Below are 27901 nucleotides of genomic sequence, written 5' to 3'. Positions count from 1 at the left end.
GAGGGAGGGAGGGAAGGCATGGGGAGAGGTCACAGGGTTGGGGTGTAGCGAGGTGGCCGGCAATACACGTACACACTGCCCTCTCGCTGAGTGTCGCGTTACCTCACTACCAATAGACTGTGGGTCAATCACCCAGGCTCGTCTGTATGATCCACTCATCACTCGATCTCACACCTCGGGGCCCCCTCACACGACACTGGGAAATGACACACTAGTAGAACACAGTTGGGTACTCTGGAAGCCGCCCTTCCTTCCTCCCTCCACATAGGCAAAGATCCATTTGATCCCGTTCCCTCAAGTCGCCCAATTTTGATTTATCAACACCGAAACGAACGGAAGTGACCTCATCATTCGACTATACTCACACAGACGGTGTCTTTCGGTAGGTCTCGGTGGGCCGTACTCCTGGCGGAGGCGCTGACGGTGCGGTTTTGACGAGGTCGGTCCGTCTCCTGTCAGAGACGTCCGCGAGGCAGGCCGGCAGTGCTAGGAGGAGATGGGAGGCACTGAGTCTCTGGAGTGCGAGTGAGGTACCGTTGTGTGTGTGTGTGTGTGTTGGGCGGGGGTTGAGGGAGAGCGGTCCCGCTTCCCCACAACCTCACAGACGCTGGCGGAGTGTGTGCGTCTATGTTGGGAGGCTCGCCGTCGCCCCCCGCTACAGGTATACGCCCGCCCGAATCCCTCCCGAGAGGGTGCCATTACGTGGTACAGTGCGGAGTGTTGCCCTCACACTCGCCTTCAGCAGCGGAGGGAAGGGGGCGCCTCTGTATTAGGGCGCCTCTGTTCATTCCACCTCTCATGGCAGACTTTTCGTCTCTTCTGGCCACGGTCGATCTGTCGATACACTGGACGCCTTCAGGCCACGACGTCTTCAGGAGGGGCCTCACCCACCTGACGCAGGGGTACTTGAGCGAGCAGGAACGCTGGCTGAATGCCTCCGAGGCGTTCGAGAGCCACGCCCCTGACCTCCTGCCGATGGACGCCCTCGCCGTCTTCGACGTGGAATCGCTGAGGGAGGTGCTTCTCAGCTTGTCCCACGACCTGGAGGCGTCCCACGCCGACCTGGAACCCCTGGAGGTCCAGGGGCATGACCTGGGCGAGACCCCACCTGACCCAAGGGCAGCAAGAAGGTGTTCCTCCCGCTGTCCGAGGAGGTCAGGTCAAGAGACCCAGGTCATCCCAGGGTCACCCGTTCGTGCCGCCGGCGGAGGGGAGGAGGCAGACGAGGACGAGGTCACAACCCTCCTCCTCCAGGATGTCCTCCTCCAGGATGTCCTCCTTCAGGTAAGAGGGATGAACTCGAAGTCGAAAAGTACCTGGTGGTTTAAGTACCTGGTAGATTAACAGTACCTGGTGGTTTAACTACCTGGTAGATTAACAGTACCTGTGGTGGTTTAACTACCTGGTAGATTAACAGTACCTGGTGGTTTAACTACCTGGTAGATTAACAGTACCTGGTGGTTTAAGGACCTGGTAGATTAACAGTACCTGGTGGTTTAAGGACCTGGTAGATTAACAGTACCTGGTGGTTAAAGTACCTGGTAGATTAACAGTACCTGGTGGTTTAAGGACCTGGTAGATTAACAGTACCTGTGGTGGTTTAACTACCTGGTAGATTAACAGTACCTGGTGGTTAAAGTACCTGGTAGATTAACAGTACCTGGTGGTTTAAGGACCTGGTAGATTAACAGTACCTGGTGGTTTAACTACCTGGTAGATTAACAGTACCTGTGGTGGTTTAACTACCTGGTAGATTAACAGTACCTGGTGGTTAAAGTACCTGGTAGATTAACAGTACCTGGTGGTTTAAGGACCTGGTAGATTAACAGTACCTGTGGTGGTTTAACTACCTGGTAGATTAACAGTACCTGGTGGTTAAAGTACCTGGTAGATTAACAGTACCTGGTGGTTTAAGGACCTGGTAGATTAACAGTACCTGGTGGTTTAACTACCTGGTAGATTAACAGTACCTGTGGTGTTACAACTGGTAATTACCATACCTGGTGGTTAAAGTACTGGTCGCATTAACAGTAACCGGGTTAAGACTGAGATAACAGTACCTGGTGGTTTAACTACCTGGTAGATTAACAGTACCTTGGTGGTTTAACTACCTGGTAGATTAACAGTACCTGGTGGTTAAAGTACCTGGTAGATTAACAGTACCTGGTGGTTTAAGACCTGGTAGATTAACAGTACCTGTGTGGTTTAACTACCTGGTAGATTAACAGTACCTGGTGGTTTAAAGTACCTGGTAGATTAACAGTACCTGGTGGTTTAAGGACCTGGTAGATTAACAGTACCTGGTGGTTTAAACTACCTGGTAGATTAACAGTACCTGTGGTGGTTTAACTACCTGGTAGATTAACAGTACCTGGTGGTTAAGTACCTGGTAGATTAACAGTACCTGGTGGTTAAGACCTGGTAGATTAACAGTACCTGGGTGGTTTAACTACCTGGTAGATTAACAGTACCTGGTGGTTAAAGTACCTGGTTAGATTAACAGTACCTGGTGGTTTAAGGACCTGGTAGTTAACAGTACCTGGTGGTTTAACGACCTGGTAGATTAACAGTACCTGGGTGGTTTAACTACCTGGTAGATTAACAGTACCTGGTGGTTTAAATACCTGGTAGATTAACAGTACCTGGTGGTTAAGACCTGGTAGATTAACAGTACCTGGTGGTTTAATACCTGGTAGATTAACAGTACCTGTGGTGGTTTAACTACCTGGTAGATTAACAGTACCTGGTGGTTAAGTACCTGGTAGATTAACAGTACCTGGTGGTTTAAGGACCTGGTAGATTAACAGTACCTGTGGTGGTTTAACTACCTGGTAGATTAACAGTACCTGGTGGTTTAACTACCTGGTAGATTAACAGTACCTGGTGGTTTAAGGACCTGGTAGATTAACAGTACCTGGTGGTTTAAGTACCTGGTAGATTAACAGTACCTGGTGGTTAAAGTACCTGGTAGATTAACAGTACCTGGTGGTTTAAGGACCTGGTAGATTAACAGTACCTGGTGGTTTAACTACCTGGTAGATTAACAGTACCTGGTGGTTTAACTACCTGGTAGATTAACAGTACCTGGTGGTTAAAGTACCTGGTAGATTAACAGTACCTGGTGGTTTAACTACCTGGTAGATTAACAGTGCTTAGTAATTTTAGGAATACCTAGGCTAGGATCCAAGCTTAGCAGTATCGCTCCCGCCTGTTGCACAGGAGGTCCCGGGTTCGATCCTGGCTGTTGGAGGTTTGTATGATATATATATATATATATATATATATATATATATATATATATATATATATATATATATATATATATAGGTAGGACAGCCAGTACCTCTGCGTCAGGAGATATCAGTTGAATCCAAAGGGTTCGGTACTGCTTCGGTCTAGTCTGTGCTTCGAACAGGGCGGGAAGTAACGCAGTGGTTCTTTTTCCCCCCACTTAAACAACTCCTCTCTTGGCTCTCATGTGTCTTCCCTCAACTCCTCTCTTGGCTCTCATGTGTCTTCCCTCAACTCCTCTCCTGGCTCTCATGTGTCTTCCCTCAACTCCTCTCATGGCTTTCATGTGTCTTCCCTCAACTCCTCTCATGGCTCTCATGTGTCTTCCCTCAACTCCTCTCCTGGCTCTCATGTGTCTTCCCTCAACTCCTCTCTTGGCTCTCATGTGTCTTCCCTCAACTCCTCTCTTGGCTCTCATGTGTCTTCCCTCAACTCCTCTCCTGGCTCTCATGTGTCTTCCCTCAACTCCTCTCATGGCTTTCATGTGTCTTCCCTCAACTCCTCTCCTGGCTCTCATGTGTCTTCCCTCAACTCCTCTCTTGGCTCTCGTGTGTCTTCCCTCAACTCCTCTCATGGCTCTCATGTGTCTTCCCTCAACTCCTCTCATGGCTCTCATGTGTCTTCCCTCAACTCCTCTCCTGGCTCTCATGTGTCTTCCCTCAACTCCTCTCATGGCTCTCATGTGTCTTCCCTCAACTCCTCTCCTGGCTCTCATGTGTCTTCCCTCAACTCCTCTCCTGGCTCTCATGTGTCTTCCCTCAACTCCTCTCATGGCTCTCATGTGTCTTCCCTCAACTCTCTCCTGGCTCTCATGTGTCTTCCCTCAACTCCTCTCATGGCTCTCATGTGTCTTCCCTCAACTCCTCTCCTGGCTCTCATGTGTCTTCCCTCAACTCCTCTCTTGGCTCTCGTGTGTCTTCCCTCAACTCCTCTCCTGGCTCTCATGTGTCTTCCCTCAACTCCTCTCCTGGCTGTCATGTGTCTTCCCTCAACTCCTCTCCTGGCTCTCATGTGTCTTCCCTCAGCTCCTCTCTTGGCTCTCGTGTGTCTTCCCTCAACTCCTCTCCTGGCTCTCATGTGTCTTCCCTCAACTCCTCTCTTGGCTCTCGTGTGTCTTCCCTCAACTCCTCTCCTGGCTCTCATGTGTCTTCCCTCAACTCCTCTCCTGGCTGTCATGTGTCTTCCCTCAACTCCTCTCCTGGCTCTCGTGTGTCTTCTTCCCTCAACTCCTCTCTTGGCTCTCATGTGTCTTCTTCCCTCAGGGCACCAGATGGGTTGAGGGAAACTGATGAAATTGGTTGTCTCTGTCTCCGTTTCAGTCGAGGGAGGACCAGGAGGCTGCCCAAGGAGGAGGAGGAAGAAGAAGAAGAAGAAGAGGAAGAAGAAGGGAGGACCAGGAGACCATCCGAGAAGGAGGAAGAAGAAGGGAGGACCAGGAGACCATCCGAGGAGGAAGAGGAAGAGGAAGAGGAGGAGGAAGAGCAGGAGGTGAGGAGGAGTAGGAGGAGGAGGCGATCGAAGCAGGTTGGACCTCCTGTGATCTTCGTACCGGAGGGGAGGCCCAAGTGTGTCCAAAGGGCGCACATGTCCACCTTCGGGTTCCTGTCCTTCGCCCTGGCCGTGGCCAACGTGGTCATCAACGTGGCCAACAACAACAACAACAACAACAACAACAACAACAACAACAACAACGACAACAACATCAACCTCGCTAACAACAACAATAATGTCAACACAGCCAATGAGGTGAGTCTCTCGTGGCTGTTTGGACTTAACGACCAATTAGACTGTCTCATTTTCGTCTCTTGGCACGTGACCAACCGCATCCCGTTTTCGTCCCGCTGACGTTTTCTTCTCGCCTCTCTCCCTCTCTCCGCGCGGGCAGGTGATGGTGGGGCGTCGCCTGCAGCGCCTCCTTCAGCTACGGCGGCGCCTGAGCGAGCACGTCTCCCGCAGCCAGCGGAGAACCCGCCGCTGGCCCTCCACGCCCCTGGTGAGCGGTCCCTGTACCACTGCGAGGTCCTAGCACCACTGGGTGTACACTCTGTACATGTACACCTCATCTACTAGGTCCTAGCACCACTGGGTGTACAGTCTGTACATGTACACCTCATCTACTAGGTCCTAGCACCGCTGGGTGTACACTCTGTACATGTACACCTCATCTACTAGGTCCTAGCATCACTGGGTGTACATTCTGTACATGTACACCTCATCTACTAGGTCCTAGCACCACTGGGTGTATACTCTGTACATGTACACCTCATCTACTAGGTCCTAGCACCACTGGGTGTACACTCTGTACATGTACACCTCATCTACTAGGTCCTAGCACCGCTGGGTGTACACTCTGTACATGTACACCTCATCTACTAGGTCCTAGCATCACTGGGTGTACATTCTGTACATGTACACCTCATCTACTAGGTCCTAGCATCACTGGGTGTACATTCTGTACATGTACACCTCATCTACTAGGTCCTAGCATCACTGGGTGTACATTCTGTACATGTACACCTCATCTACTAGGTCCTAGCACCGCTGGGTGTACACTCTGTACATGTACACCTCATCTACTAGGTCCTAGCACCACTGGGTGTACAGTCTGTACATGTACACCATCTGTACTAGATCCTAGCACTTTGTGTACGATCTGTACATCTGTACTAGGTCCTAGCACCAGTGGGTGTACAATCTGTACATTTGTACTAGGTCCTAGCACCATTGGGTGTACATTCTGTACACCATCTGTACTAGATCCTAGCACGTTCCTTTTAAATATCTAGTGTACACAGAACACTCAACACTCTCTAGATGCTTGAGCCCCCCCCCCCCCCTCTCTCTCTCACTCTAGAACTCCCATACTAGATTCTAGCACAGGTTCTAGTGATCTCACAGAACTAGAAAAAGGGTCTGTGCAACACCTAGTTCCACTCTGTCCTCCTCTAGTAGACACTAGAATGCCTTCTGTGTCCTAGAACGTCCTTCTCTAGCACAGTAAACACTAGAAGGCCTTCTGTGTCCTAGAACGTCCTTTTCTAGCACAGGTTCTAGTCATCCCACAGAACTAGAAAAGGGTCTGTGCAACACCTACCCTGTACACCTCTAGTAGACACTAGAAGGCCTTCTGTGTCCTAGAAACGTCCTTTTCTGTGTTCCAATCTTGTTTACAGAGACATAGAGTGTAGTTTAGAGAGACATAGAGTGTAGTTTACAGAGACATAGAGTGTAGTTTACAGAGACAATAGAGTGTAGTTTACAGAGACATAGAGTGTAGTTTACAGAGACATAGAGTGTAGTTTAGAGAGACATAGAGTGTAGTTTAGAGAGACATAGAGTGTAGTTTACAGAGACATAGAGTGTAGTTTACAGAGACATAGAGTGTAGTTTAGAGAGACAGAGTGTAGTTTACAGAGACATAGAGTGTAGTTTACAGAGACATAGAGTGTAGTTTACAGAGACATAGAGTGTAGTTTAGAGAGACAGAGTGTAGTTTACAGAGACATAGAGTGTAGTTTACAGAGACATAGAGTGTAGTTTACAGAGACATAGAGTGTAGTTTACAGAGACATAGAGTGTAGTTTAGAGAGACAGAGTGTAGTTTACAGAGACATAGAGTGTAGTTTACAGAGACATAGAGTGTAGTTTACAGAGACATAGAGTGTAGTTTACAGAGACATAGAGTGTAGTTTACAGATACATAGAGTGTAGTTTACAGAGACATAAGTGTAGTTTAGAGAGACAGAGTGTAGTTTAAGAGACATAGAGTGTAGTTTACAGAGACCATAGAGTGTAGTTTACAGAGACAAGAGTGTAGTTTAGAGAGACCAGAGTGTAGTTTACAGAGACATAGAGTAGTTTACAGAACAAGAGTGTAGTTTACAGAGACATAGAGTGTATGTAGTATTTTATTATTTAATCTGTCTGAACTGTGTTTCAGATATGTGGAATATCACCTTCGTGTATTGAATACAATAAGATACACCTGTGCTCTTGAAATACACCTGTGAAATACACCCAGGACACGTGTAAAATACACCTGTAGAATACACCCAAGACACGTGTGAAATACACTGTAAAATATACCCAGGACACGTGTAAAATACACCTGTAAAATACACCCAGGACACGTGTAAAATACACCTGTAAAATACACCCAGGACACGTTCAATACACCTGTAAAATACACATAATACACTTGCAAAATACATCTAAATACACCTGTAAAATACACCTGGAGAATACACCTAATACACCACAAAATACCCTTAATACACCTGCAAAATACACCTGTGAAATGTATCCAACACCCCGTTACCATACCTCAGGGGGGCGTGGCCGAGTGGGCGTGTCCAGGGGGCGTGGCCAACCTGAAGGTGAAGGGGGTGTTGGCGGTCGTGGCCCTCTTGGACCTGTGGAGGCAAGCCATGGCCCACCCTCACCTACCTTGCCTCGCCAGAAGGTGAGGATAGTGACTGTACTGGGTGAGGATAGTGAAGGTGAGGATAGTGAAGGTAGGGGGTGAGGATAGTGAAGGTAGTGGGTGAGGATAGTGAAGATACTGGGTGAGGATAGTGAAGGTCCTGGGTGAGGATAGTGAAGTTCCTGGGTGAGGATAGTGAAGGTGAGGATAGTAAAGGTAGTGGGTGAGGATAGTGAAGGTAGTGGGTGAGGATAGTGAAGGTAGTGGGTGAGGATAGTGAAGGTGAGGATAGTAAGGTAGTGGGTGAGGATAGTGAAGGTAGTGGGTGAGGATAGTGAAGGTAGTGGGTGAGGATAGTGAAGGTGAGGATAGTGAAGGTAGTGGGTGAGGATAGTGAAGGTATGGGTGAGGATAGTGAAGTAGTGGGTGAGGATAGTGAAGGTTCTGGGTGAGGATAGTGAAGTTCCTGGGTGAGGATAGTGAAGGTAGTGGGTGAGGATAGTGAGGGTAGTGGGTGAGGATAGTGAAGGTAGTGGGTGAGGATAGTGAAGGTAGTGGGTGAGGATAGTGAAGATAGTGGGTGAGGATAGTGAAGGTAGTGGGTGAGGATAGTGAAGATAGTGGGTGAGGATAGTGAAGATAGTGGGTGAGGATAGTGAAGATAGTGGGTGAGGATAGTGAAGATACTGGGTGAGGATAGTGAAGGTAGTGGGTGAGGATAGTGAAGGTGAGGATAGTAAAGGTAGTGGGTGAGGATAGTGAAGATAGTGGGTGAGGATAGTGAAGATAGTGGGTGAGGATAGTGAGGATACAGATCGGGACAGTAACCCCCCCCTCCCCCCCCCGCCCACACAGGTTCTGTACCACAGCTGGGCACCTTCGTCAGGGTGGAGATGTCATGTCGACTGTGGGCGGCGTGGGCGTGAAGGCGGCCGCCCACCTCCTGGCCCAGGCCATGGACATCGACCAGGGGTACCTGGAGTGGGCGGCGGAGCGTGGGCGTGAAGATGTGGGCGGGTGCCATCGGCTCTTTCCCGGGTGCTAGGGGCCAGGACCACGCCCACACGTACGACTAGGACCACGCCCATACGTACGACTAGGACCACGCCCACAGAGGGCCAGGACCACGCCCACACTTACGACTAGGACCACGCCCATACGTACGACTAGGACCACGCCCATAGAGGGCCAGGGACACGCCCACAGCTAATACCAGGACCACACCCACAGAGGGTCAGTGACACGCCCACAAATGACCAGAGACGCACCCACAAGTGACCAGCGACACGCCCACAGAAGGGACAAGAAACACGCCCACAAATGACCAGGAACACTCCCAAAGAAGGGTCAAGAACACGCCCACAAATGACCCAGGGACACGCCCACCAGTGACCAGGACCACGCCCACATTAGAAGTACACCTCTGTGCAAATGATCTTACACCTCAGGCCTTGATTAGTACCAGAATGACAACACCCACATAATAAAGATGAACACCTTGGGTGTGTTTTGTGAAGCCATTCCAATCTTTGTCTGTCTGGGTTCGATGCCCTTCGGTCGGTGGGAAGGTAATGCGTGCCACATCCCAGCATGGGGGAAAGAGAGAGGCGAGGATGGTTACGAGGTGACATTACACAGGAGAGAGAGAGAGAGAGAGAGAGAGAGAGAGAGAGAGAGAGAGAGAGAGAGAGAGAGAGAGAGTTAACGCGTCGTGCTCAACGCCGGAAGAATTAGGTCAACGACGAACGGGTATTGTACGTTAAGTGTTGTCAGGTCGCGCGCGTGTGTGTGTGTGTGTGTGTGTGTGTATGTACGAGAGAGAGAGAGAGAGAGAGAGAGAGAGAGAGAGAGAAGAGAGAGAGAGAGACAGACAGACAGACAGAGAGAGCCATGTCAGGAAGCCCATAACTCAGCTATAGACAGGGAACCCCCCCGTCTCTCTCTCTCTCTCTCTCTCTCTCTCTCTCTCTCTCTCTCTCTCTCTCTCTCTCTCTCTCTATGGCGACAGGAGTCCCTCCATCTCTGTCGTCCACGGCCACTCTGTCTTCTGTCTGTAGGGTTTCTTCTGTCTATGGACGTCCTCGGTCCATTCTTTTCAAATAAGTTTGCAAAATGGAATATATATATATATATATTGGAATGGATCACAATTTTGCGCGTGATCAAGATATATTCCTATGAGTCCACAAGGGGAAGATGAAACAGGATAAGTTCCCAAGTGCACTTTCGTGTCATAATCACATCATCATCAGGGGAGACACAAGAGAGAAATATAACAGTCAGTTGATATAATGTTTCTCTTCGAAGTTACGGTCCGTTATGAGCTCTGCTACAGACCACACCATCCTGGAGGCGAGGAAGTCGTGCTCGTCAGGGGCGCGAGGCCCTTCGTAGCTCGGCCGAGGAGCTAGGAGACGCACGAAGCCCCCCCGCGGGAGGCCACAGGAAGGCCAGGACAGTAGAAGGTGGGAGAGAGGAGGAGGCGCGGGGCGTCGGGGGGGCCAAGAGCCTGGTGCAGGCGCACTGGGAAGACCCAGTGACTTTGGCTGGAGACGTTGAGGACCTGGGTGACGAAGGCGACGCCGCCCATCCACGTCACACTGTTCTCCACAACGTTTTCCTTGTTGTTGTTGTTGTTGTTATTGTTGTTGTTGTACGGCATGATGAGTACGGTGAAGGAGACGAAGCCGAGGACGGTCAACCCCCCAGCAGGTGGGTACTGAGATGGGCAGGTCGTCTTCTTCCTTCTCCTCCTCCTCCTCCTGCCTTGAGCCTGTGCCTCAGCCAGGGGCGTTCGTCCCCTAGGGCGGCCCGCAGCTGCGGGCTGTGTTTCCGCCCTTCCCCCACGGGGCAGGAGGGCGTGGTGTGAGGCCGTGGGGCTCCTGCCGGCGACGCAGACGGCGAGGAGAACCGACCGAAAAGAAGATTGGTGAACCACCGTCGCTTGACATCACCTGACGGAGGGAAGGTCGAAGTCACTGAGGCCCGACACGCGTGTCTCTGTGGCCATGGAACACACACACACACACACACACACACACACACACACACACCCACACACACATACACCCACACACACACACGCTGAATCTTCCTACCTCAAGATTGTGGTGGGAATTGCCGAGGTGTCAAGGAGGGTGAAAGGAGGGCAAAGAATAGAGTGAATTGGAGCGATGTGGTATACCGGGGTTGACGTGCTGTCAGTGGATTGAATCAAGGCATGTGTATGGGGGTGGGTTGGGCCATTTCTTTCGTCTGTTTCCTTGCGCTACCTCGCAAACGCGGGAGACAGCAACAAAACAAAAACAAAAACAAAAAAAAATATTCCTATGAGCCCACGATGGGAGTAAAATGAAACACGAAAAGCTCCCAAGTGCACTTTCGTGTCATAATCACATCATCATCAGGGCAAGACACAAGAGAGAAATATAACAGTCAGTTGATATACAACGTAGAAGAGACGTAACTAGGACGCCATGTGGTAAACATGCGTTGACGGTTTTGGGTAAACATGTTAACAAATGTGGCATGTATATAACGGGTTGGCCAGATGGTGTTTTGTTGGCTCACCACACCAGCTGTTGGGGGGTCGTGGGACTCGAACCCACTGTGGGGAGAACGGTACGACCCGTGTGGGGGTGTACGACCTCTGTGGGTACTATGGGTTTAAGGGAAAGGGTTTAAAGGCCAGTTTTGTCATACTCAAGGGTCGTATACCGTCGTGTTCAAGGGTCGTATACCGTCGTGTTCAAGGGTCGTATACCGTCGTGCTCAAGGGTCGTATACCGTCGTGCTCAAGGGTCGTATACCGTCGTGCTCAAGGGTCGTATACCGTCGTGCTCAAGGGTCGTATACCGTCGTGTTCAAGGGTCGTATACCGTCGTGGTCAAGGGTCGTATACCGTCGTGCTCAAGGGTCGTATACCGTCGTGCTCAAGGGTCGTATACCGTCGTGCTCAAGGGTCGTATACCGTCGTGCTCAAGGGTCGTATACCGTCGTGCTCAAGGGTCGTATACCGTCGTGGTCAAGGGTCGTATACCGTCGTGCTCAAGGGTCGTATACCGTCGTGGTCAAGGGTCGTATACCGTCGTGGTCAAGGGTCGTAACCGTCGTGCTCAAGGGTCGTATACCGTCGTGGTCAAGGGTCGTATACCGTCGTGGTCAAGGGTCGTATACCGTGTGCTCAAGGGTCGTATACCGTCGTGTCAAGGGTCGTATACCGTCGTGGTCAAGGGTCGTATACCGTCGTGCTCAAGGGTCGTATACCGTCGTGCTCAAGGGTCGTATACCGTCGTGGTCAAGGGTCGTATACCGTCGTGGTCAAGGGTCGTATACCGTCGTGCTCAAGGGTCGTATACCGTCGTGCTCAAGGGTCTTATACCGTCGTGCTCAAGGGTCGTATACCGTCGTGGTCAAGGGTCGTATACCGTCGTGTTCAAGGGTCGTATACCGTCGTGCTCAAGGGTCGTATACCGTCGTGTTCAAGGGTCGTATACCGTCGTGCTCAAGGGTCGTATACCGTCGTGCTCAAGGGTCGTATACCGTTGTGCTCAAGGGTCGTGCACCGTCGTGCTCAAGGGTCGTATACCGTCGTGCTCAAGGGTCGTATACCGTCGTGCTCAAGGGTCGTGACCGTCGTGTCAAGGGTCGTTACCGTCGTGCTCAAGGGTCGTATACCGTCGTGCTCAAGGGTCGTATACCGTCGTGTTCAAGGGTCGATACCGTCGTGCTCAAGGGTCGTATACCGTCGTGCTCAAGGGTCGTATACCGTCGTGCTCAAGGGTCGTATACCGTTCGTGTCAAGGGTCGTATACCGTCGTGCTCAAGGGTCGTATACCGTCGTGCTCAAGGGTCGTGATACCGTCGTACTCAAGGGTCGTATACCGTCGTGCTCAAGGGTCGTATACCGTCGTACTCAAGGGTCGTGCCATCTTACCGTTGTGTTCCTGGATCATACCATTGTGCTCAGTGGTGAGAGAGAGAGAGAGAGAGAAGAGAGAGAGAGAGAGAGAGAGAGAGAGAAGAGAGAGAGAGAGAGACGTAAGCAAACACACCCGCACTACCGGATTACGAGGTCAGGAGGAGTCGTACCGCCGTTATGAGACCCCCCACTTTGCGGCACGTGACGTCATACGCCAGAGACGACGTCACGGTCAGGGGCGCGGGCGCGAGAGGTCCCGTATGATCGTTGTATCCAACCTGGCCGACTCGAGTGTCGGCCGGGTTATAGTGAAGAACACACACGCCCTTTTCTCCCCGAAGAACGAACACACCCCTTTCTCCCGAAGAACACACACACCCCTTTCTCCCGAAGAACACACACACCCCTTTCTCCCGAAGAACACACACACCCCTTTCTCCCGAAGAACACCCCTTTCTCCTCCTCCTTCCCCCGACGTGGCCACGAGAGAGTCGATAACATCCGGCTGCTCGCCTCCTGCTGGTGGTGTCATCGCTGTGGTGGATGGTTTTCCGCCAAGGGCCTTGCCCTTCTTCAGGAGGGATAGGAGGAGTTGCCCTTCTTCAGGAGGAGGAGGAGGAGTTGCCCTTCTTCAGGAGGAGGAGGAGGAGGAGGACTTGCCCTTCTTCAGGAGGAGGAGGAGGAGGTGCCCTTCTTCAGGAGGAGGAGGAGGAAGACTTGCCCTTCTTCAGGAGGAGGAGGAGGACTTGCCCTTCTTCAGGAGGAGGAGGAGTTGCCCATCTTCTTCAGGAGGAGGAGTTGCCCTTCTTCAGGAGGAGGAGGAGGAGTTGCCCATCTTCTTCAGGAGGAGGAGTTGCCCTTCTTCAGGAGGAGGAGGAGGAGTTGCCCATCTTCTTCAGGAGGAGGAGTTGCCCTTCTTCAGGAGGAGGAGGAGTTGCCCTTCTTCAGGAGGATGCAGAAGATGGTGCTCTTGCTCTGTGATGCCCTGTTGCTGTCCTCGGGAACCACAGCGGCGCCCCACGGCACACCGCAACAGCGGGTAGCTCCACCCAGCATCTTCCCCTCCGTCGAAAATGACTTCGATGTTTTGGGGAGAAAGAGCCGTCGAGATCTCGCTCCGACGCTCTCTGGACCCGTGGGAAACGACGACCGTCGAAGCCGTGGCCCAAGAGACGACGCCTGTCCCTCCGCCAAGCCCGACCCCATCAGCTCCATCTTCAACTTCTTGAGCGGCACCGTCCTCCTCACGAACCTGGCCCTTGACATGATCATCAGCACCAACAACAACAACAACAACAACAACAACAACGACAACAACAACAACAACAATAACAACAACGACAACGCCATCTCGGTGGAGATCAGCAACACCAACATGAACCAGGCTAACCTGAGAGACCTCGACCACACCACCCGCAGGAGAACCACCAGGTCCTCCTCTTCCTCCATCTTCTCCCCATCTCTTGATAGCGTTCAATGTATCTGTCCCAGGACTGCCGCCCTTCGAACTCGCCCAGCGATGGTGCACTTCGACAGCCCTCAGATCTCGTCCCGCGGACCAGACCTGGATGCCGCCCAAGCATACCCACATCTGACGAAGGCTTGGAACCCCTACAGGCAGGTTTCTGAGACCGCAAAGAGCAATATCAACTCGAAGGGAAATGACTCCAACGCTTCGTCGAGAACCAGGTACTCGAAGGGAAATTCCTCCAACGCCTCGTCGAGAACCAGGTACTCGAAGACCTCAACCATCGAACTCAAGAAGGTCTCCTTGTCCAGCTTCTTCGTCAACGAGCGGACCATGGCCTGTCTCTCGTGGGCCATCTGCAGCGAGCTGGCCACCAAGTGGAAGACGTCAGCGGTGGAGTGGGTAGGCCAGAACTTGGCCCTCTCCATCCTGAAGACGAAAGTCTCCCGGTTCCTCCCTCGGGAGGAGCGGGTTCTCCTGCGTCAAGCCATCGCCAGGAGCAGGAGGAGGTACTGGGGTGACTGTGATGTTTTCAGACCACAATGTACTTTGTAAAATAAACTCGCAGTTATAAGATCGTGTTTCACTGTAGGGTTTCGTTTGCCTGTTGATTTCGGGAAATAGGTTTGCTCAATAGCATCTTACAGCATTGGGTTGAATTACGTCTATTGTAGGAGATTGGCACAAATTACGTCAGGGCAATAGACGGTCGTGGAGAAATAGATAGGCACATCACGTCAGGGCAATAGACGGTCGTGGAGAAATAGATTGGCACACATCACACCAGGGCAATAGACGGTCGTGGAGAAATAGATTGGCACACATCACGTCTGGGCAATAGATGGTCGTCGAGAAATAGATTGGGAGAAACCACATCAGGGCAATAGAAGGTCGTGGAGAAATAGATTGGCACACATCACATCAGGGCAATAGACGGTCGTGGAGAAATAGATTGGGAGAAATCACATCAGGGCAATAGACGGTCGTGGAGAAATAGATTGGGAGAAATCACATCAGGGCAATAGACGGTCGTGGAGAAATAGATAGGCACAAATCACATCAGGGCGATAGACGGTCGTGGAGAAATAGATTGGCACACACCACACCAGAGTAATAGACGAACGTGGGGGACATTAGATGAAGTAACTACAATCATTAGGTCCGTAGAACTAGCATTGTAATCATTCTGAGTAATGGCTTCATAGTACACTAATATTAACATGACGGGGGAAACTAAACGTTGAAATCTGTTAAGAAATGCACAGTCTGTACTTTAATGTGTACAACAGGGAAATTCTTTCCCCGTATGAAAGAATTGAGAACGGGTCTCTGTTAACACAAGTTGGGTTCGTGCTAAACAATGACCCGGTGATTCTTGAAAGAAAATGGGACCTTCGTGGTGTAATGGTTATCGTTGTTGACCATGATGCCTTCACGGGCCGCCCTTAGGGTCGAGCGGCAGTTTGGTGCACAGTCAATCCAGCTGTTCATCCTAACATAGGGGTTAGTTGATAAACTGGGTACCTGGCTTTTATATATATATATATATATATATATATATATATATATATATATATATATTATATATAATATATATATATATATATATATATATATATATATATTATATATATATATATATATATATATATATATATATATATATATATATATATAATATATATTTTTTTTTTTTTTTTTTTTTTTATACTTGTCGCTGTCTCCCGCGTTTGCGAGGTAGCGCAAGGAAACAGACGAAAGAAATGGCCCAACCCCCCCCCCCATACACATGTACATACACACGTCCACACACGCAAATATACATACCTACACAGCTTTCCATGGTTTACCCCAGACGCCTCACATGCCTTGCTTCAATCCACTGACAGCACGTCAACCCCTGTATACCACATGACTCCAATTCACTCTATTTCTTGCCCTCCTTTCACCCTCCTGCATGTTCAGGCCCCGATCACACAAAATCTTTTTCACTCCATCTTTCCACCTCCAATTTGGTCTCCCTCTTCTCCTCGTTCCCTCCACCTCCGACACATATATCCTCTTGGTCAATCTCTCCTCACTCATTCTCTCCATGTGCCCAAACCATTTCAAAACACCCTCTTCTGCTCTCTCGACCACGCTCTTTTTATTTCCACACATCTCTCTTACCCTTACGTTACTTACTCGATCAAACCACCTCACACCACACATTGTCCTCAAACATCTCATTTCCAGCACATCCATCCTCCTGCGCACATCTCTATCCATAGCCCATGCCTCGCAACCATACAGCATTGTTGGAACCACTATTCCCTCAAACATACCCATTTTTGCTTTCCGAGATAATGTTCTCGACTTCCACACATTTTTCAAGGCTCCCAAAATTTTCGCCCCTCCCCCACCCTATATATATATATATATATATATATATATATATATATATATATATATATATGGGTGTATGGGTATATATGTATGTGTCTGTGTGTGTATATATATGTGTACATTGAGATGTATAGGTATGTATATTTGCGTGTGTGGACGTGTTTGTATATACATGTGTATGGGGGTGGGTTGGGCCATTTCTTTCGTCTGTTTCCTTGCGCTACCTCGCAAACGCGGGAGACAGCGACAAAGCAAAATAAATAAATAAATATATATATATATATATATATATATATATATATATATATATATATATATATATATATACATACTTATGTACACTAAAACATTTAAATACACGTTTATCTCATCAGATGCATTTTAAATCATTGGTGTTTTCAACAAGCGTGTTGGGTTATAATTTCTGATCTGTGTATTGTCTCAGTATTTAGGGTATACAAATAGAGGACTGAATAATATATTGTAATGATGAAATAATACTTCTGGAACACATTTTCTCGATTTATTGGCAGTTTGAGATATTATTTTACTTGCATAATCAAAATTTACAGTAAAACCAGATTAGGGTAACTATACTTTTCTCCATATTTAGTTTTTGGCAATTAATTCATAAAAGTCTGTCACAATATTCTGTAATAATAGTATTTCATCAGTTAGTTGTACAAGAACAATTTCATGAACTTTTGTTTGATACCATTAAAGAAATTTTTGCTTCTTAATTTTCAGTAGCCAGGGTGTCGTATTTTAAGATGTCAGAAACTCCCTTAGCGTCTTCAAAGTCCTCCTCAGCCTCGACGCCTTACACGGACACGTCTTGGAGGACGACGTATTGGAGGTGGAGGTTTTCGTAGGAGACCCACGCTGCTCTGAAGGAAGAAGACGTGTGTGCGACGTGGAGCCGTAGGTAAGAAGTGTACTTGAGTCCCCCCTTGTAGATCCCGTTTTCTGTGGCTCTCTAACTCGTAATAAATTAGGGGAAACTAAACTATGTAGACCTCTTCCTCCTACATCATTCATGTTCTCATTCATGTTCATCACCATGTTGGTGTTCTCGTTGTTGTTGTTGTTGTTGTTGTTATTGTTGTTGTTATTGTTGTTGTTGTTGTTATTGACGATGTTGACGATGAGCTGCACGGTGAGAATAGTGGCGCTCAAAATGGCTAGAACGCTCACCCCTTCGCCAGGCGACCCACACTTGCCTCCCGACCTTCCCGTGCGATGGCGGAGGAGGATCTCCTGGTGTGCCTGGGTTCCTCCTCCTCCTCCTCCTCCAGCCTCGCCTTCCTTCACTGTACCGCCCCTGAGCTCCAAGACCGGAGGAAGATAGAGAATAAGTCTATTATTACTGGTGGACAAGTCCTTACTGTCTTTTAGATCCACATTATTGTCAAATTCTAAACTATGTATGTCGCCCGTGGAGTCTATCGGACGAGGGTATACCATACTGGTATTTAGGGACATTTTGAGGTCTATCGTAGACTCACTACATCATCTCAGCCATGGTACAAGTCTTCCCTAAATTTTAATTTTTCTTTTTTTGCTTGTAGTGGAAGGAGGAACCTATGTTTAAAACTGCCTCCTTCGGCAGTTTAGTAAACTTTGCTCTCTGCTTGGCCTATATAGTGGCCGAGTGCGAAGTATATCCCGCTTATATGGTAGTAATGCTCTATTTCTTCTTCTCTTTTCGTCCCTTGGTTTAGGATGAGGGTACGAGTGGGTGGGTTTTTGAAGTTCGATCTCAAATTATATCCGCGTCAAGTTTGGTGTTCAAGGTCTTTTCAGCTTTTTTTAGAAGAGACGTTATCTCTTACCTCCTTAAATATGGTCTTAGATAATCATTTAAACACATGGCACACCGTAGGATATGATGTACAATCAGGGGACGCAAGTTTAACCCAATGCGACACCATTCGAGGAAGAATTTTGAGTTCGACGAACGGAGCGTTGTCGACCCTCTCAGCCCGGCAGCCACCGCGCGACTGGCAACACTGACGCTTGCTGCTGGGATGAATAGCAGTTGCCACACGCCACCATCTGTTAATCTCGGAAATTATTAAATAACCCAATTATGCTTATATTCGTGAAAGAATAAATGCAGTATTTATTTATCTTTGTTGTACTATCGCTGTAGAGTTTAGCAATAGATGCGTATCCACAGAAACCGAGAATTGTGTACTTTAATCAATTCAAAGCGGTAATTGTGTGTGTGTGTGTGTTTGTGTTTGTGTGTGTGTGTCTGTGTGTGTGTGTGTGTGTCTGTGTGTGTGTGTGTGTGTGTGTGTGTGTGTGTGTGTGTGTGTTTTACAGGCAGGGAGTTTAATGCTCGTGTTCTGCCTCTTAACCATGTATACATGCTATGCACACACCCACACCCCATTTACCTCCCAGTCCCGAAGCGAAGTCAAATAGCGGGTACACGAACCCGGGCTGGTCCATGCGTGAATCATGGTCAACAAGGCTAACCCCCACACCACGCTGTCTCCCGCGTTAGCGAGGTAGCGCAAGGAAACAGACGAAAGAATGGCCCAACCCACCCACATACACATCCACACACGCACATATACATCCCTATACATTTTAACGTATACATAATATATACATACACAGACATATACATATATACACATATGTACATGTTCATACTTGCTGCCTTCATCCATTTCCGTCGCCACCCCGCTGCACATGAAATGGCACCTCCCTCCCCCCGCATGTGTGCGAGGTAGCTCTAGGAAAAGACAACAAAGGCCACATTCGTTCACACTGTCTCTAGCTGTCATGTAATAATGCATCGAAACCACAGCTCTCTTTCCACATCCACATATATATAATATATATATATATATATATATATATAATATATATATATATATATATATATATATATATCCTTGCCTGGGCCTGGTACCCATTTTATCGACCATCTACAAGAGACGGATGAACAGCTACATCGACTTGTGGACCAACTGTCGCAACTAGGATTCGAACCCATACACTCAATCTTGGGTAGCCCCAGTGAACGCGTCACTGTAACATCAACAACCGCTGCATCGCTGATGGTTGTAATAACAAGTTACGAGAAACTGGGTTATATTTTCACAAGCCTTGTACAAGACCCAGGAGGTATGTGAAGTAAAGGACCCACCCCAGGAACTGAAGTGTCCTGTATTTCCTTACTTCAGTGTGCTGTATCTTACTTCAGTGTGCTGTATCTTACTCCAGTGTGCTGTATCTTACTTCAGTGTGCTGTATCTTACTTCAGTGTGCTGTATCTTACTTCAGTGTGCTGTATCTTACTTCAGTGTGCTGTATCTTACTTCAGTGTGCTGTATCTTACTTCATTGTGCTGTATCTTACTTCAGTGTGCTGTATCTTCAGTGTGCTGTATCTTACTTCAGTGTGCTGTATCTTACTTCAGTGTGCTGTATCTTACTTCAGTGTGCTGTATCTTACTTCAGTGCTGTATCTTACTTCAGTGTGCTGTATCTTACTTCAGTGTGCTGTATCTTACTTCAGTGTGCTGTATCTGGGGGGGGAAGCAATTCTCTCCATTCCCAACCCATTAACCCATCTTGGTTCCATTTATTTTATCGTATAAGAAAATCAAGATTAACAGAATATTGTTATTTATATTCTCATGTCATTTATCATTTCATCATAATACAATCTTGTTCATTTTTATTATATCATAAAACAATGTTTATATCTCATTATTATCATAAAAACAACGTCATTTATTATCATAAAAACGTCATTTATTATCATAAAAACAACGTCATTTATTATCATAAACGTCATTTAATATAAAAAGTCATTTATTATCATAAAATCGTCATTCAATACAAACGTCATTTATTATCATAAAAACAACGTCATTTATTATCATAATAACAACACATACATGTTTTCAGTTTTGTGGTTAAAGGATCTGCTCTTCTGTAATCTCTCCCTGTTTACAGCCGCGGCGCCCTTCTCTTTCGCAGGAAACGGAGGCCAGATGTGAAGGAAGTCACCTCCAGGATGCCCCTGGGGTCAGGTAGTCCAAGGTCCTCCGTCAGCGCCTCCGGCGGGAGCTCGAAGTCCTGGAGGTCGAGGTAGGTGCTGAGGCGTAGCCAATCAGCGTCCGAGCAGGACCGGTGGGCGGAGCCACAGTCCTGGCCCCGCCTCCCTCCTGCACCAGCAGATAGCAGAGCTCCGCCCCCGACAGGCGGAACACAAGGGTAGAACTCGACCAGGGCCAAGCTGTAGTTACGGTAAATAGACTTTTAGAGCAAATTTAGATAGATAGATAGATAGAGAGATAGATAGATAGATAGATAGATAGAGAGAGAGAGAGAGAGAGAGAGAGAGAGAGAGAGAGAGAGAGAGAGAGATGGTTTATACGAACTATGCTATAACGTTATTTGTATTTAATGTACCTTTTGGAAACAGTGTCTAGTTACGGGTCGTGGCGTCATGGTCAAGGGGTCGTATACCGTCGTGGTCAAGGGGTCGTATACTGTCGTGTACAAGGGTCGTATACCGTCGTGGTCAAGGGGTCATATACCGTCGTGTTCAAGGGTCGTATACCGTCGTGTTCAAGGGTCGTATACCGTCGTGGTCAAGGGTCGTATACCGTCGTGGTCAAGGGTCGTATACCGTTGTGGTCAAGGGTCGTATACCGTCGTGTTCAAGGGTCGTATACCGTCGTGGTCAAGGGTCGTATACCGTTGTGGTCAAGGGTCGTATACCGTTGTGGTCAAGGGTCGTATACCGTCGTGTTCAAGGGTCGTATACCGTCGTGGTCAAGGGTCGTATACCGTTGTGCTCAAGGGTCGTATACTGTCGTGGTCAAGGAGTCGTATACCGTCGTGGTCAAGGGTCGTATACCGTCGTGGTCAAGGGTCGTATACCGTTGTGGTCAAGGGTCGTATACCGTCGTGTTCAAGGGTCGTATACCGTCGTGGTCAAGGGTCGTATACCGTTGTGCTCAAGGGTCGTATACTGTCGTGGTCAAGGAGTCGTATACCGTCGTGGTCAAGGGTCGTATACCGTCGTGTTCAAGGGTCGTATACCGTCGTGGTCAAGGAGTCGTATACCGTCGTGGTCAAGGGTCGTATACCGTCGTGGTCAAGGGGTCGTATACCGTCGTGTTCAAGGGGTCGTATTCCGTCGTGGTCAAGGTGTCGTATACCGTCGTGGTCAAGGGTCGTATACCGTCGTGCTCAAGGGTCGTATACCGTCGTGCTCAAGGGGTCGTATACCGTCGTGGTCAAGGGTCGTATACCGTCGTGTTCAAGGGGTCGTATACCGTCGTGGTCAAGGGTCGTATACCGTCGTGCTCAAGGGGTCGTATACCGTCAGTGGCTCAAGGGTCGTATACCGTCGTGGTCAAGGGGTCGTAATACCGTCGTGGTCAAGGGTCGTATACCGTCGTGTCAAGGGTCGTATACCGTCGTGTCAAGGGTCGTATACCGTCGTGCTCAAGGGTCGTATACCGTCGTGGTCAAGGGTCGTATACCGTCGTGGTTCAAGGGTCGTAACCGTCGTGGTCAAGGGTCGTATACCGTCGTGTCAAGGGTCGTATACCGTCGTGCTCAAGGGTCGTATACCGTCGTGGTCAAGGGTCGTATACCGTCGTGGTCAAGGGTCGTATACCGTCGTGCTCAAGGGTCGTATACCGTCGTGGTCAAGGGTCGTATACCGTCGTGGTCAAGGGTCGTATACCGTCGTGCTCAAGGTCGTATACCGTCGTGGTCAAGGGTCGTATACCGTCGTGTCAAGGGTCGTATACCGTCATGGTCAAGGGTCGTATACCGTCGTGTTCAAGGGTCGTATACCGTCGTGCTCAAGGGTCGTATACCGTCGTGGTCAAGGGTCGTATACCGTCGTGTTCAAGGGTCGTATACCGTCGTGTTCAAGGGTCGTATACCGTCGTGTTCAAGGTCGTATACCGTCGTGTCAAGGGTCGTATACCGTCGTGTTCAAGGGTCGTATACCGTCGTGCTCAAGGGTCGTATACCGTCGTGTCTCGATACTGTCGTGTACAGGTCGTATCCGTCGTGTTCAAGGGTCGTATACTGTCGTGGTCAGGTTGTGTGTTCAAGGGTCGTAATACCCGTGTTCAAAGGTCGTATACCTCTTCAAGGCAAACGTCTCAAACCCTGAAAGTAGAACCTTTTTCCCCCTCATTCCCCTCTTACCTGAAGACTTGGGCAATGACGTCAGCCCATTCCCCTCGCGACGCAGCTGACCTGTTGACCTCGCAGAGGTTCCTGAGGGCGCAGGCGGGGTCGTCGGAGGTCAGTGTGGCTGACCTCGCCCCTCGGAGGAAGTCCAGTGCCACAAGAGCTGTCGTTTCCTCCTCCTTCTTCAAAGGCCAAGTGTTTACGTCCCTGCTAGGTAAAGGCCAAGTGTTTACGTCCCTGCTAGGCAAAGGCCAAGTGTTTACGTCCCTGCTAGGCAAAGGCCAAGTGTTTACGTCCCTGCTAGGCAAAGGCCAAGTGTTTACGTCCCTGCTAGGTAAAGGCCAAGTGTTTACGTCCCTGCTAGGCAAAGGCCAAGTGTTTACGTCCCTGCTAGGTAAAGGCAAGTGTTTACGTCCGCTAGAAAGGCAAGTGTTTACGTCCCTGCTAGGCAAAGGCCAAGTGTTTACGTCCCTACTAGGCAAAGGCAAGTGTTTACGTCCCTGTAGGCAAAGGGCAAGTGTTTACGTCCCTGCTAGGCAAAGGGCAAGTGTTTACGTCGCAAAGGCCAAGTGTTCACGTCCCTGCTAGGCAAAGGGCAAGTGTTTACGTCGCAAAGGCCAAGTGTTTACGTCCCTGTTAGGTAAAGGCCAAGTGTTTACGTCCCTGCTAGGCAAAGGCCAAGTGTTTACGTCCCTGCTAGGCAAAGGGCAAGTGTTTACGTCCCTGCTAGGCAAAGGCCAAGTGTTTACGATCCCTGCCAATGTTTACTCCTGAGGCAAAGGGCAAGTGTTTACGTCCCTGCTAGGCAAAGGCCAAGTGTTTACATCCCTGTTAGGCAAAGGGCAAGTGTTTACGTCCCTGCTAGGCAAAGGCCAAGTGTTTACATCCCTGTTAGGCAAAGGGCAAGTGTTTACGTCCCTGCTAGGCAAAGGCCAAGTGTTTATCCAGCCCGTGTTAGTCCAAAAGGGTGGGGCAAGTGTTTACGTCCCTGCTAGGTAAAGGCCAAGTGTTTACGTCCCTGTTAGGCAAAGGGCAAGTGTTTACGTCCCTGCTAGGCAAAGCATTTGCGTCCCTAACTTCGTCGAAATCAATTAAAAAAACTGTGATTATACCTTCTGTAGTCTCATAATACCGTAATTCATAACTTAAATCACTGAAGAAAAAGAGAAATTTAGATTTTAATGTATATATATAATGTATATGAACCGATATTAAAATAAAGAAATTTAGATTTTAATGTATATTTATATATATATAATTTATATATATATATATATATATATATATATATAATATATATATGATATATATTATATATATATATAATGTATATGACCCGATATTCAAAGCGGAATGTATGATTTCAATGGAACTGTGGCGAGAGTACTAGAGTCGTAAGCGACCCATAGTGACGTCACTCACTGGTTCGAGATGGCGCCGTCCAGGTGGCGTCGCCTGCGTCCCATGGCGGGCGGGACCGAGACAGTGTTTTGGTTGTTGACGTTCGAGTTGCTCTCGACGGCGTTCATGTTGTTCAAATTGTTGTTGTTGTTGTTGTTGTTGTTGTTGTTGTTGTTGTTGACGTTGTTGGCCACCTGAAACGTAAATAAGAATGGTTGAATTATCACCAAGTTCTGTGTCATCTTTACTCCTGCCAGGTATTTTGTTCATTGGTAAAAACAACTTCACAAATACACGAAAGTTTACGAGTAAAAACTTCACAAATACACGAAAGTTCACTAGAAAAAACTTCACAAATACACGAAAGTTCACTGGTAAAAACTTCACAAATACACGAAAGTTTACGAGTAAAAACTTCACAAATACACGAAAGTTCACTAGTAAAAACTTCACAAATACACGAAAGTTCAGTGGTAAAAACTTCACAGATACACGAAAGTTCAGTGGTAAAAACTTCACAAATACACGAAAGTTCAGTGGTAAAAACTTCACAAATACACGAAAGTTCACTGGTAAAAACTTCACAAATACACGAAAGTTCAGTGGTAAAAACTTCACAGATACACGAAAGTTCACTGGTAAAAACTTCACAAATACACGAAAGTTCAGTGGTAAAAACTTCACAGATACACGAAAGTTCAGTGGTAAAAAACTTCTCAAATACACGAAAGGTTACTGGTAAAAAAAACTTCACAAATACACGAGAGTTCACTGGTAAAAACTTCACAGATACGCGAGAGTTCACTGGTAAAAAACTTTACAAATACACGAAAGTTCACAAGTAAAAACTTCACAAATACACGAAAGTTCACTGATAGAAACTTCACAGATACACGAAAATTCACTGGTAAAAAACTTCACAAATACACGAAGGTTCACTAGTAAAAACTTCACAAATACACGAAAGCTCTTACGTAAACTTCACAAATACACGAAAGTTCTGACGTAAACTTCACAAATACACGAAAGTGCTCACGTAAACTTCACAAATACACGAAAGTTCTGACGTAAACTTCACAAATACACGAAAGCTCTGACGTAAACTTCACAAATACACGAAAGTGCTCACGTAAACTTCACAAATACACGAAAGTGCTTACGTAAACTTCACAAATACACGAAAGTGCTTACGTAAACTTCACAAATACACGAAAGCTCTGACGTAAACTTCACAAATACACGAAAGTGCTCACGTAAACTTCACAAATACACGAAAGCTCTTACGTAAACTTCACAAATACACGAAAGTTCTGACGTAAACTTCACAAATACACGAAAGTGCTCACGTAAACTTCACAAATACACGAAAGTTCTGACGTAAACTTCACAAATACACGAAAGATCTCACGTAAACTTCACAAATACACGAAAGTGCTTACGTAAACTTCACAAATACACGAAAGTTCTGACGTAAACTTCACAAATACACGAAAGTGCTTACGTAAACTTCACAAATACACGAAAGTTCTTACGTAAACTTCACAAATACACGAAAGTGCTCACGTAAACTTCACAAATACACGAAAGTGCTTACGTGGCCGATCAGGCTGGCGACGGAGAAGAGGAACGAGAGGAAGCTGTAGGTGTTGAAGCCGCCGCTGCTGTCGGCGAAGTCCTGGCAGACGCCGTCGCCTCCTTCGGGAAAGTAAACAATGGGTGGCGGAGTCGTAGGCGTGGCTGGACCCCGCTTCGTCAGGAGGACTCCGTGGCCCTCCGCTTCGTCTCCCTCCCTCGCGAAGAGGCCCAGCGGGTCGAAGAGGGCGCTGGGCAAGATGGAGGAGGAGGAGAAGAAGGAGGTGGGTTTCGGGGTGCTAGGCTGACGAAGAGGTGGGGATCTCCACCCGAAGTCTTGGCTCACGAGAGGGCCACCTTGCATGGCTGCCCTCACCATCGAGTGAGCGGGGCCCTGTGGCGGCCCTCCAGGAGGCGCCCCTGGGACTAGGTTTATCTGGGGCGGGTACTGGGCTGGTCCCCATGGGGTTACCAAGGGCCGAAGTGGCCAGGGCCAGTGTCCCCGGGCCCCAGTCGAACCCCAAGACACTAGGAGAGTGAGGACCATGCCCTTAGTGCTGTCCATACTTCCCTTCGGGCCTTCAGAACTTCAGGGTCCAAAGCCAGAAACCCTTTTCAATATCCTTCACCTTCGCTTCCTGAAGTTTCAGGTTCTTCGCGATACAAGAAGGATATGTATAACTTAGAATTTGCCTTCGAATATATATATATTGCTTTCAAGTTTTATAGCTATTTTTTTCCTTCGAATATGTATATATATATATGCTTCCAAGTTCTATAGCAATTTTTTCCTTCGAATATATATATATATATATATTGCTTCCAAGTTCTTTAGCTATTTTTCCTTCGAATATATATATATATACTGCTTCCAAGTTCTATAGCTTATTTTTGGATAGACACCGCTCGATAGAAACTCGCCACCAACAGGAGGGCCGAGAGCGTAGAAACAGAAGCCAAGTTCTGTTTGTGTTAAACAAAGGTCTGCCAACAGATGGTTGGTTGGTCACGGCTGACGCCTACCGTTAACGGTGTCGGGGCTCATAACGGGTGTAACGGGTAACTCTACCAGCGATCTTCAAGTCAACGGTAAAGAGAAATTACCAAAGTGAATGGTGTCGCTACATAGATGGTGATATACCGTTATACTCTCGTTGTATCTATATCATAATGCTATATCATGATAACGAATAACTCCAGAGGGGTTAACGATCCCCAAACTGGCCATAATTGTGAAAGGAGACGACACCATTTATCTAATATCGAACTAGGAGAAGCCACGCCCTTCCTCATGCGCTCAGCGAAAGACGAGATGGTTCACTGTGCATGTGTGTCCAGGGTTCGATGGGGCCCTTTGTGTGTGTGTGTGCAGTGTGCTGGGGGGTTGTGTGGAGGCGAGAGAGGGGCGAGAGTCTGTCGCAGTTTGCTGATGACGCCGTTCTGGTGACATATTCCACGGAGGAACTGCAGAAGACGATGACAGGGGGTTGTTTAAGGAAGCGTAGAAGATGATGGAAGTAATTGTGAGCCAAAGTAATTGATGTAGAGTGAGAAGGGTAGTTTGGATGGTCAAAAAACGTGTGATGTGTGTATTTTGTAAGGGTGAGAAGGGTAGTTTGGATGGTCGAAAAACGTGAGATGTGTGTATTTTGTAAGGGTGCGAAGTGAGGTAGTTAGAGTGTGTAAGAACGAACAATTAAAGGTTACAATTTCGTAATTGTGGGAAAGTGTATAAAAATTCACAGTCACTGCAAACCCGAATTTCTTGTTTATCTATGTCTGTACTAGGTTTAATCACTTCTTGAAATGAAACACATTCACTAACTACAAATACTTGTTATTAATGATTTTAGACGCAATTTGTGCAGACTTCTAACTTAAGTAGTGGAACTTTGTCCAAAATTTTTTTATCACTCTAAAGTCTTTGGATTGAAATACAAATTTAGTTTGGTTCAACACCATTTATTCGTAAGATTTAAGTATACACAGTAATGGTATTAACTCGTTCATTCCAGCAAAATATGATGCGTTATTAAAAGGCACTCGTTGAAAATATTTAGCGGAAGATAAAATTACATACATTTATGGAGAAAAACAGACCATTTTGGTGTCAAATACCTACAAATTATAAAATTGCAAGAGGCATTTGGTAACCTCTTCCATGGCTGGTGCACAGGGAGTAGGGTGAACAGCTGATGGCCTCCCTCTGTCGACCCGTCTGACATTTTGGACGTGTTTATTGTCCTTTAACTTTG

The 27901-nt window shown here is 47.8% G+C and overlaps 3 protein-coding genes across 3 annotated transcripts in view; 2 read left to right on the top strand and 1 right to left on the bottom strand.

Moving 5' to 3' along the window:
- Window positions 1-26211, bottom strand: part of LOC139754442 (uncharacterized) — a 32341-nt gene extending 6130 nt beyond the window's left edge. Inside the window, exons 1-3 of the mRNA XM_071671717.1 lie at window positions 25669-26211; window positions 24124-24268; window positions 10445-10493 (exon numbers count right to left, since the gene is read on the bottom strand). Coding sequence (XP_071527818.1) covers window positions 10445-10493; window positions 24124-24268; window positions 25669-26211 — 737 coding nt within the window. The remainder of the gene's footprint in view (window positions 1-10444; window positions 10494-24123; window positions 24269-25668) is intronic.
- On the top strand, window positions 80-7799 carry LOC139754482 (uncharacterized). Its single transcript, XM_071671749.1, has 4 exons — window positions 80-1284; window positions 4611-5037; window positions 5177-5284; window positions 7620-7799. The coding sequence occupies exons 1-4, from the start codon at window positions 1088-1090 to the stop codon at window positions 7755-7757; spliced, it is 870 nt and encodes a 289-aa protein (XP_071527850.1). The 5' UTR covers window positions 80-1087; the 3' UTR covers window positions 7758-7799.
- On the top strand, window positions 13463-14658 carry LOC139754834 (uncharacterized). Its single transcript, XM_071672699.1, has one exon. The coding sequence runs from the start codon at window positions 13588-13590 to the stop codon at window positions 14656-14658; it is 1071 nt and encodes a 356-aa protein (XP_071528800.1). The 5' UTR covers window positions 13463-13587.
- Window positions 26212-27901: the final 1690 nt, after the last annotated feature.

This window comes from Panulirus ornatus, chromosome 17 (genome assembly GCF_036320965.1).
Source record: "Panulirus ornatus isolate Po-2019 chromosome 17, ASM3632096v1, whole genome shotgun sequence".
In the NCBI taxonomy this organism is placed as follows: Eukaryota; Metazoa; Arthropoda; class Malacostraca; order Decapoda; family Palinuridae; genus Panulirus; species Panulirus ornatus.
Note: the sequence above shows the minus strand (reverse complement) of the source record. Positions and strands in the feature narration are given on the sequence as shown.